At 42.1% G+C, this 12,273-nt stretch overlaps 1 protein-coding gene across 1 annotated transcript in view; it reads right to left on the reverse strand.

The window, feature by feature from the left end:
- The window catches only part of KCNH8 (potassium voltage-gated channel subfamily H member 8), a 374,236-nt gene that overhangs the window by 85,741 nt on the left and 276,222 nt on the right, over positions 1-12,273 (reverse strand). The window contains exon 8 of the mRNA XM_007053238.3: positions 1,632-1,829. Within this exon, the coding sequence (XP_007053300.1) occupies positions 1,632-1,829 (198 nt within the window). The remainder of the gene's footprint in view (positions 1-1,631; positions 1,830-12,273) is intronic.

Here is a 12,273-nt window from a genome sequence, read left to right on the forward strand (position 1 = left end):
TACCCAGGTGTAAGAAAACATCTCTCAAAGTTAAACACAAGATCTGCATCTCAAACCAATTAGTTACTAACTCGTTGTAGTGTTCTGAGAGCTAATAACTGTTTGGAGGCCTGATTCCTTGTGCTGCACCATACAGAGTTCAAATGAATCTCTCTGATTTCAGCGAAAGACAGCCATGAGCTGCAGGGAGAATTAAGTCTCTTTTTCTCTTAACATGAAAAATGTCAAACTTCTGATTATTATAAAGTCTGCAAATTACACCACACACACACACACACACACACACACCCTCTCCTGCCCCCCCAGCATCTAAACTGATATTTGAAATGAAAATAAGTAATATTCTTTTATCTAGGAAATAAATGGCAGTTACAGGGTTCCTTTATATTTTACCAAGGTACGTTTTTGGAAGTCTTGCCATCTTCATCATCCCTTCATGGATATTTCTTGATTACCTCAATAAAAACAACCCCCCCCCCATGTATTCCACTACAAAAGTTTTGTTTGACTACCTTGAATGCATGTGGAACACTTGAAGGTTAAATATTTAACCTTTTCACTATTATTCAGCATTGAAATTGTATGTTATCAATAAAATTAATTACTGTACTAACTGTAGAATTCATGAAACTGCTGGAATTAATAAGACACTGTTCCTTGTCTGACTCATTATAATTATAGCTACTTATTGCCAGGCCAATGAAAAAGAGCTGATAATTCATCAGGCTTTTTATATTTTTATATGTCATTGCTGAATGCTGTGAATTCATAATTTACAGTGGTATTCAGCATGTACCATAGTCTCTGGTGTCAAGTTGTCAAGTTTATACTGTGGAAATTTACATTGCTGAACTGACAAGAAGAGTCATGAAGACTAGGCTTGGAGTGAAACTTCACTGGTGAAAATACTTATCACTAAATCCGGGACAATTAAGCAGCCAGAAAAACAACGTGGTGCACAGAGGTCTAATGGTGACTCACTTTGCTTCCCTCCACTCATGCCAAACATTGCCTTTGATTTGTGTGAAATATGTATTATGTTTTAATGCCAATATTTTTGGAGAAGAGATGAAAGTAAATGTATAAAAACCTGCAGAACTCTCTCTCCACTTTTCTCTATTACTGTTACTTATCCTGATCCAGGTATACCACATTTTGAAGATGAAACCAGTTTGGAATCTTGGAGCGAGATGCGGGGTTGACTCAACAGAAATAAAGCCACTGCAATGAGCAAATATTTTTTCAACAGTAACAAACCTTTATCAAGATAAATCAAAAGCAGGTAACAATAAGCAGACCAAATATAACAAAAACCCTTCCAGCTTTGATATTAATCTACAATAGTGATCAGGCATATTTTATTCAATATTATTGTTGCCCTTGCAATTAAAAATTGAGACCTGCAGACAATTGTTTGTTGGTTTACTATACCACAAAAAGATTTCAGATTCATTGAATTTGCTATTGTGCTAATGAAAATGTACCACATCATGGCTCACAAATTTCAAATTTAATCAAGGACATGGCATTTTAGGATGAGTGTTTTATTTGAATTCATTTCAAATTATAGTTTAAAATTGCCTTTTTTCCCCCTGTTCAAATTTGACTTTTTGCAAAACATTTTTACTTACCCCCAATCAGCATTGTGCAAATGGAGAAAATCTTTTCTGCATCAGTATTGGCCGAAACATTTCCAAACCCGACACTGGTGAGACTGCTGAGAGTGAAATAGAGGGCAGCTATGTAGGCACTTCTGATTGATGGGCCTCCTAATGTATTATTGCCATAGTAAGGAGACTCTATACGTTTCCCCAGCTCATGAAGCCAACCTGAAAAGTAAAGAAAAAAAGTCCAATGAGAAACAGCATAACGAAAACCACAGATTCTGTGAGATAAATGTCATAATTTTTAAGATTTAGGGCACTGGATTCTACCATATGATTCCAAGAATAAAATGAAGATTAAAGCTCCAATACTGCAAGAGCCGGTGCGCCATACCGGGGTGGATCGGCTTCCCCAGGAGCAATTTAAAGGGCCTGCGGATCCCAGCAGCGGCTGGAGCCCCCGGCCCTTTAAATCGTTGCCAGAGCCCCGCTGCCGGAGTCCTGGGGTAGCGGTAGCGGGGCTGGGGCGGCGATTTAAAGGGCCTGGGGTGGTAGCGATGGCCGAGCCCATAGCCCTTTAAATCATCCCCGGAGCCCCGCCACCACTTCCCCAGGGCTCTGGCAGGCTCCGGGGACGATTTAAAGGGCCTGGCGTGGTAGTGGCGGCCGGAGCCCTGTCCCCGGAGGCCTGCTGCCGGAGCCCTGGGGAAGCAGCGGCGGGGCTCCGGGGATGATTTAAAGGGCCCAGGGCTCCAGCCACCGCTACCGCCCAGGGCCTTTTAACCCACTGCCAGAGCCCCCGGCTGCCGCTGTTACCCTGGGGAGGGGGAAGGAGGTACTTGCCGGTACAGGGTGGGCCAGGGCTGGCTCTGACCTCCCCCAGCCCCGCCCCTTCTGCCCAAGGCCCTGCCCCTTCCGGGGGCCAGAGCCGGCCCCAGCCCAGGCCCGTACCAGTAAGTCCCTAGATTTACTTTCGCCCCTGCTACCACCTCTACATAACCTAGCAGGATTATCAGGATGCATAGGTGGAAAGCATGCTGCACCTTCATAATGTGGCAGTGCAGAATGACGTAAGCCTTCGCTATACTGGCAAGTTTCTGGGCAGTAAAGCAGCTTTCTGCACTGTAACTCCCGAGGTGCACACACTGCCAAGCCACTTAGTGCGCAAAAACTGCACAGTTGCAGTACAGTTAAAAAAACCACCCTGACGAGAGGTGTAGAGCTTTCTGCGCTGGCATTACAGCACCGCGATAGGCCAGTGTAGACACCCTGATCGATTACAGCCCTGCAGTTGGCCTCCAGGAGGTGTCCCACAATGCGTATTCTTGCCTCTCTGGTCATCGGTTTGAGCTCTACTGAATTGCCCTCAGGTGACCAAACTTAAATTTAAGGAGCCCCACCCCTTAAATTCCTTGGGAATTTTGAAAGTCCCCTTCCTGTGTGCTCGGTGATGTGTGCAATGGTCTTAGTGCATCTTTCCAGGTGACCATGTCTGCTCCATGCACCAGACGATCCCCCACTTGGAGCAATGCCGAGCTGCTGGACCTCATCAGCATTTGGGGAGAGGAGGCTGTGCAGTCCCAGCTGTGCTCCAGCCATAGGAATTATGATACCTATGGACAGATTTCATGATGCATGACAGAAAGGGGCCATGACTGGGACACACTGCAGTGCAGGTCAAAGAGAAGGAGCTATGGAACGTCTACAACAAGGTGTGGGACGCAAATCACCGCTCTCATGCTGCGCCCACGAGCTGCCAGTTCTACAAAGAGCTGGATGCAATACTTGGCGGTGACCCCACCTCCACTGCAAAGGCCACTGTGGATACTTCACTGGCTCGCATGCCAGTCGAGAGTGGCCTGAGCCAGGAGGAGGAAATCTTGGACAAGGATGTGGAGGGGGAGGGGACCCAGAGGCAGAGGATGAATTGGAGGTCAGAGATGCATGCAGCCAGGAGTTCTTCTCTACCCCGGAGGAGGCTAGCCAGTCACAGCTGTCAGAGGTTGGCGAAGGACAAACAGGAGAGGAATTTGGAAGTGGCTTTGATTTTGGGAATTGCTGAAGCGAGTTTTTGTGGGCAGGAGGGTTGCAGAAAGCAGGCTTGTGTCTGTATGATGCGCGTACCACCCCATGCCTAGTCTGAGCGCCAGAACAAGGTGTTGATTGACTCCCTCACGTCACGTGAATCTGCCTCAGAGATCTCCACGGAACTCTCATGCAGATACTGGACAATCTGCTGCTGCAGGTTCTTTGGCAGAACTGCTTTGTTTCTTTCCCTATTAAGGGTAACTTTCCCACGCCACTCTGCCATCACTGGCAGGGGGATGACCATTGCTGCACACAGGCGAGCCACATAAGGACCAGGGTAGAAGCTGCAGTCTTGAGAAAGACCCTCCCTTGATTCTCTGCTCACTCTCAGCAGCGAGATATCTTCCATAATGAACACAGCCTGTGGAAAATGTCAGGACAGCAATGATTATAAGGAACCCCCTACAGTGCTGGCTCTCCCTAAGAACCACGTGCCCAGTGGACAGTACAGTCCTGGAACACTGATTTCCCCTGCCCCTGTGGTTTCTCACCATTTTGGGGGTCTTGTGCTTGCCTGGGTCAGCCAGTTAGTGGTAGGTATGTGAATAGTGGCTGTATTTTAAATCACTGAATCAGTGGTCTGTGTGTTGCAAACAATACTGCTTCTGTAAAATGTTGCATTTTGGCTTCACAGATAGGACCTTGGGAGCCCAGCCTCCTCCTTTGTTATTGCTGGCTGAACAGCTGCACAGAATTAGAAAGCGGCTATGAAAAACTAAAGAGGACTTTCTGGGTGATGTCATGATCAGGAAGCCCATTGCTGCAAAACCATCCACGATGTTCTGCACATTGCTCAGAGTCACAGTGCTGCATAGCAGGAAGTGATTAACAGCCTTGCACACTTGCATGAAAAATGGCTCCCATGTTGGATTTCCCAACTCCAAATTGATTCCTGACTGACCGGTAGCAATCCACTGTCACTGAGGCTCTCATTTTGGTGTCCCTGTGCTGGAGGGCTGGGGCGGGTTCTGCACACAGATCCAGGAACGTGCCCTTGCACATCGAAAAGTTCTGCAGCCATTGCTCATCACCCCATACCCGCACGGCAATGCGATCCCACCAGCTGATGCCTGTTTCTTGGGCCCAGAACTGGCGCTCCACCATCCCCAGCTGCTCCTTGAGTGCCACCAGCAACCTTGAATTGTTTCTCTCTCTGTCCCACAGCCATCTAGCCTCCAAGGAATTGTCACGTTCCCTGTGGCTCCTCTTGCACCTCTGCAAATGCTTCAGGATCAGGCACCCCAGGCTTGCAGTGCTCACGACAGTAGTACAGAGCTGTGCAGGCTCCATGTGTTTGTCACAGATGGTGGACAGCAAGGAGGGATGCAGGAGTTTGCAGGGATTTTGAAAAGAGGTGCAAAGTATTATGAGATGCAGATGAAATTATGGGATGGAAAGCACTGCATTATGGGAAGTTGACCCCAGGATCCCAGTCATGCCAGCAGGACTCATTTCAGCCCCATGAGGCATTGCAAAAACTTTCCAAAACACCCTGCGCTGGATGGTGGCGATACCTACCTACCACAGTGCACTGCACTCTGCACTGATACATGCACTGCTGGTGAGGACACGCACCGCTGACAAAAGGAGCATGGTGTGCACATGCACAAGCGATATAACTACTGCAGTGGCTGTATGGCGATGTAACTTAGGTTGACGTAATTGTATAGTGTAGATATGTCCTTCGTATACTTTGGTGAGCAACTTTCAGCACATCCACCTTGTCATTATTAGGACTCATCCTTGGTGAAGGCCGTAGAATGCCAAACCTTTTCAAACACTGCTATTCAGGCTTTCCTAGATTTCTCCAAATACTCCTTCCAGAATCCAAAAAGTCAAAGCACAAAGTCAAACACCTCTCAACCCCACTCTCCTGCCTTCCAGTGAATCTATGATTAGCTAGCCCACAAAATAAAAAATAATACTGAGAAAGCGCATCACTGCCAAAATGACATCTCTGAGGCATCTTTCCAGGCTCTAGTGGACCCAGCTGGATGTTTCCTAAATCACACTCCGATCTCCAAAAGCAATACTATCATGTGTGTATGTTAGATAGTGTGCTTTATCAGTGCTATACAAGGAAAATATAAGTTACTTAATGAAACTGATAGAACAGAATCTTAGAAAATCACATTCATTATAGTGAACTTTTGTATCACACTTAGGATCAGATCCTGGAGCCCTTACTTGCAGGCACAGTATCAGTCCCTTAATAAGTGCACAAAGGAGATATGGATACATTAAGTTCATATAGCAAATAAACTGTGTGGTTGTAGAAACAAAAAATATTACAAAAGTATATTTACTTACTTTTTCACATTAAAGTAAGTTAAATAATAAAATCTCTACATTGTCCTATTACAACAAATGTAAGTTATTAGTGCCATTAGTAATTAATATTAGTAGGACATCGGATAAAAATATTTTGTGCATGGTCTTAGTTTTATTCAGCATCCAGCAGTTTATGGGGCTATATTAATGTGCAGTAACTCAAGTTAACTGTGAATGTGACAGTCATGGAATTAAACATAGACTTTGGGGAGTCAGCATTTGTCCCTTCTTAAAATAGTTTACTCTGATTCATCTAAGTCGTGCTTTTTAAAAACACTTAACTAACTTTATCTGATAGCTTGATTGGGTGTGAAATATAGTAAGTACAGAGAGTGTGCACAAAAATCATATAAAGATCTTTAGGTGACAAATAAGGCTTGGGGAGGTTGCAATATTGGCCTTGAGAAGTATAAGAAAGCACTGAGAGGGCTAGGTGCAGCCAAGTGATTACTGCAGAAGTGAGAAGTGTCAAAAAGTGGCAACATCAGCAAAGGAGTGAGAAGCAATCAGGGTGGTAGAGGAGTGTGACCATGTGTTCTCCCAGCATGCACCCTCCCTCCCCCATGGCGTGGATCGATAGGGCAGTGGCTCTGTCTCAGTTTTTTTCTGGACTTTCAGCTGATAATCCAGCCTCCAACATCTTCCAGGCTGAGGAGACTTAGTCCTCTGGCTAGATCACGTATAAGCCACCCCCCTTCCAGGGTACCCAAAGTCCAAAATAAACACAAAAAACCAAACTTTTCTCTTTCCTCAGGGACAGGCAACAGTCTTCCTCAGTTCCTGACCCCAGTGAGCCTTTTCTTTCACAAGGAGAACTCAGGGGCTGCTCTCCCTCCAGGCCAAGCAGCAACTGAGCTGGGTCTCTCCTTTTTTAGCTTCTCCATTGAAGTCAAACACAGTTTCAGATGTTGCAGGGTGGGGCTGATGGGGCCCCCAGCAGCCCATTAATCCTTTCCTGGTTCAAGGGTTTTGTACACTGCACTACAGGGAGCATTCGGGCGAGTTGGATGGAGGATCTAGGAAGGCCAAAGAAAGTCAAAGATGCCAGAAGCAGCACAGTAACGAAACTCATATGTTAAATCTTGCAGCCCTTACTCAGTCCAACCATCCATTGGCCTAATGTTGCTGCTAATAATAAAATAATAATAGTAAATGATATAATAATGAAATACGCAGTGTTGTTGTAGCTGTTGGTCCCAGGATATTAGAGATACAATGTAGGTGAAGTAATATCTTTTATTGGACCAACTTCTGTTGATGAGAGAGACAAGCTGTTGAGTTTACACAGAGCTCTTCTTCAGGTCTGGGAAATGTACTCAGAAGTGTCACAGTTAAGTACAAGGTGGAACAGATTGTTTAGCATGAGTAGTTCACACACATTTCCAGGGACCATTCAAGGTGAAATGGCCTGTTTACTCCCCGCCAGTCTTGGGGGTGGGGGGGGGGGGGAGATAGGGGAGGAGGGAAAGGCAACTGGGGGAGGTAGGTAGGTAGTACATTGTTGTTATAAGCCATAAATCCAGTGCGTCTATTCAGTCCATGATTTTTGGTGCCTAACAAAGTTATGAATTTAAACTCCCTGACTCATCTTTTGAAAGTGCTGTGCGGGCTTCCATGGAGGATGAGCAGTCACTCGATATCTGATCTATCAGTCCTTAGCTGCACAACGCTTCCAATACCCGAGCCTCAGAGCTTAAATTCATAACCTTTTGCAGATTTAGAAAGCAAGGCAGTGGAGAGAAATGTAGCACCTCACAAAAACCAAAAAGGTGTCTTGAGAAGGAAATCTTGCTGTTCAGCTAAAAAATTTGGCATGTAGAAAGGAGATCTATCAAAGTCACTTGCCACTTCCTAGATCCTTGTGAACTCTGAAACAAATATGCAGAGCAACATTTAGTGACTAGAAACAAGAAATGGTAGGCCAACTCTTGGTACTTGTTTCTTTTACTGCCAAATCAGGGGAAACCAAAATTAAAAGATGGAATTATTGATACAGGCTATTAATTAGACTATCTCAGAGGATGTAATTTCCATTATTTTAGTTACAGGAATTCTTTTACCTTAGGGGAGACCAGGAGCAAGACCAAGCAAAATAATAACAATTATTAACCATGGCCACTAGATTAGCCAAAAAAAAAAAGGCAAACTAAAACATTAAACAAAACACCACAAATGACAGAACACATGATAAACTGATTACTTCTGTTACAAGCTCTTCTGTATGTCTCTATATGGAGAGCATTTAATAGAGATTATACTTTGGAGAGTGGATATTTGGGGATGTTCTTCATTTGGTAAATTAAGACCAAAGTATATTGTTTCCCAGAATTATTTTGAATCCAGTATCTTCTTAGGTATTTTTATGATTGGGCAAAAGAATTTGTTTAAGAGCCAGGGGTTAATAAATAACCAGACAGTTTATAGTCGGCAAAATTAGCAATCTTAACTAAATCCTATGAAATTGAAACAAAATATTTTAATCCGTTACTTAGAAGAAGCCATTTAAAGATCTGACTTAACACAAGTCAGTTACAAATATTAAGAATCTTAAATCCAATTATTTCTCTGTTTACCAGTGTTTTGCCCCGGTCTCCAGGAATACATGATTTAGCCATCTGGAGATTAACAGAAGAAACTGTTAGCATTTTAGGTTACCACAGTCCCATATCCCAATAAAATCATTACAAGAGTTTGAAAATCTAATCCCTGGGCAGTGTCTTCATTAACTTCCTCTCACCAATCCATGTTGAAGTCTTGGGAAGATGTTCCTTGGATTTGTTTCTTCTTGAGTCTTTGTGTTTTTCTTAGCTGTCTGTGGCAGCTTACTTGTGGAGATGGACAGGATGAATTGTGGAGTGCTTGCTATCTAAGCAGAGGGCGTATGTGAGAGAGAGGGGAGTGCTCACTTCATAGTTTTATACTTTTCTCCTTCCTGTTTCCATGAAATCATAGGAAAACACACCTCTTTCAGGCTTGTTTAGATTCAAAGCTGGGTGCTGTTCACTGGCTCCATGGCTTCACAGGAAATCCTTAGGAGCCTCTTCATCTTACGAATGTTTAGTCCGTTAATGCAGTGGTTCTCAACCAGGAGTACGTGTACCCCTGGGGGTACTCAGAGGTCTTCCAGGGAGTACATCAACTCATCTAGATATTTGCCTGGTTTTACAACAGGCTACATAAAAGCACTAGTGAAGTCAATACAATGATTTGTTTATACTGCTCTGTATACTATACACTGAAATGTAAGTACAATATTTATATTCCAACTGATTTATTTTACAATTATATGGTAAAAATGAGAACATAAGCAATTTTTCAGTAATAGTGTGGCTGTGACACTTTTATTTTTATGTCTGATTTTGTAAGCAAGTATTTTTTAAGTGAGGTGAAACTTGGGGGTACGCAAGACAAATCGGACTCTTGGCAGGGATACAGTAGTCTGCAAAGGTTCAGAGCCACAGTGTTAATGCATATATGTATTAGGGTTGTAATTCTTTCTTGACAGTTGCGTTTCCTTTGTCTTTGTGAAGGGAGATTCTCAGAACATCTTTACGTTTAAAGTTTTAACTCTTTTATTCAGTTAATTTTCTGAGATATCCCTTTCATTCCTTCAGGGTTTAAGAGGAGCTGAAATGATGTTTCACATGAATCGAAACAATCCTGTTCTCTGTGACACTTTGGCACCCCAATATTCATCACTGCCATATAATTAGGATATGTTTTGTACGAAGTATGCCTTGTGAGGTATCACTCTAAAAGTCTTCATCTGCTAGACATTAATATCTCATTGGATTGTATGTGCTATTGTTGTATGGGAAGCTTTGAAGTTTGGCTGTGTCTATGTTATTGAAACATGTTGTGAGGTTCAAAAACACCCACAAGCAGTCTTTCAGGTACAACAGTAAAAAGGCCAAACAATGTTAATAGTTTATTGAAGGAATTTACACAAGCACAAGGATTACCCCAGGAACTGTGTGCAATAGAAACCTCTCAGAGATAACACCACACACTGGGAACTGTTTGATCCAAGTCACAGAAAAAGAGCTTTCCAGCAAGTGGGGAGAAGATCTAAAAGGAGGACAATGACAGCATGATGGTACCTCACTCTCTGTACAACAGCACACCTGGAAACACCAGAGAGGCAAGGACTGAACTGTGGGAAGAGATGGTCCCAGGCTAGAGGGATTTTTATACTGTGTATGAAAACGTGGGAAAGCCAAGGCAACTTGTGCCTTAAGAATCTGCCAGCCTGTTTATCACTCAGGGTGAAAATTTGCTAATTTATATCTTACGTATCTAGTGTATTAAGCTCAGTTTGTGGTGTTGTTTATTTACTAAGGGAATCTGCTTCGATATGTTTGCTATCACGTATAATCACTTAAAATCTATCTTTTGTAGTTAATGAACTTGTTTTTATTTTTTCTAAAACCAGTGTATGAAAATTATAACTTCGGGTGGAAAGCTGTTGCATCTCTCTCTCCACATTGAGGGAGGGGGCAAATTTTATGAGCTTATGCCGTACAGCGCAAGATGGTATAATTTCTGGGTTTACACTCCAGAGGGATGTGTGCACTTGAGTAACTGAGCAGGTCCTTAGCTGAGCTTTCCCATGCACAGCTGATCTCAGCATGTGTGTGTGAAGCTGCAGCTGGGTGTGTCACTATTTGTGTGTATGCTGGTGAAAGAGCAAGTCTGGAGAGCTTGGCAACTTATCACAGCACCACAGCATGAAAGGGAGCCCAGGCTGGAGGGTCAGGCAGGCTCAGTGGCACCCCAGGGGGAACCCGTCATACTCTCTTTAAAAGTCAGCTGTCAAAATAACCTTTTTGAAATTAAATTCTTAAAAAGAGTTGTTAAGCTTGAATGGTCATCAAAAAAGGTATTGTCTTTTCTTTTTACCAATCTTTAGAGAGGTTTTTCTTATCTTCATGAGTTTGGTGAGGGGTTGCTGAACTAATTTCCTAATTAATATAAATATATCTATAGTCAAATAGCTACTTATATCTGTAATCCATTATAGCATCATATGGCTTTGATATATTTATACATAAAACATCTTACTATTCATATAACAATATCAGGCAGTTATCATATGAAGGTTTCTGTTTAGAAACAAAATATTTGCAAATATACAACTGAAAAGAAACTCATGCCATCTTATGCATTTGAGAAACAACAGAGGTTTTCACCTTTAAGTAACCAACATAATCTGTAAAACATATCCCACCATAAATGTTCTCCAGATTGAAAGAACGGATTCTTAGTGTATTTACAAAGAAATCGTTTCAATAAGCATATTTCTAAAATTCATTGTGTGGGTTGAACCTAAGGTGGTTCTTTCCAAAAAAGAGGGCTAAAAGATCCACTTTTATTACTTGATTTATAGTTCTGATAACACACCCTAAGCATTACTTCTTTTTGGAATTTCTGAATGAAAACACCCTCCCATCTTTTACACAACCACCACTCTTTCTCAAACCTAAAATATCTTACAAAGTCTGTTTTCTTGAAAAAAAGATCATATTGATACCAAGCTGATATCTTATACAAGAGGGATTGGTCCTGTTCTTTAATGAGGCACTCTGATGGATTTGTTTGTTTGTTTTGAACAAATGGTTTCTAGATTTACAACCTACCATTTGCAGTATATTCACAATTTCTAATTCCAGACTTATCAAATATTCTATACAAAGCATGAAACAGAATATCTCTTATATACAACTTTCAAAACATAATATTAAAGAAAATAGTATAGAATGTTAAAGCAAAATAGAAATTATAAAGTTGCATTCCATAGACTATATAAACACACTTGGAAGTAATAAACTTAGATCTATAACTAAAAAGAGGTTATCTTTCTGATATTTGCTTGTCCTTGGGAGACAAAAAGCAGAGCCTTTGGTATTTCTTTGATGAGTTTGAACATTTTGTAACGTAACTAGCTAAACATGATATGCATTGTTACATTTTCCAGCATCCTGGAGAAAACATACTTGTAGCTATATCTTAATATTCAGAAAAGACAAAAATATGTAACAACCTAAGAACAATAATAAAAGTTATAGTAATTTTATTTATCTTATTTTTGCATCAATATGGATGTCTCTCTCTCTCTCTCTCTCACAACACCATCATGTAATGATGTGGGTAATTATAGGCATGTCAGTCTGACGTTGATTCCAGGCAAGATAATGGAGCGGACTTGATTAATAAAGAATTAAAGGAGGGTAATATAATTAATGCCAATCAA

This window comes from Chelonia mydas, chromosome 2 (genome assembly GCF_015237465.2).
Source record: "Chelonia mydas isolate rCheMyd1 chromosome 2, rCheMyd1.pri.v2, whole genome shotgun sequence".
Taxonomy (NCBI): Eukaryota; Metazoa; Chordata; order Testudines; family Cheloniidae; genus Chelonia; species Chelonia mydas.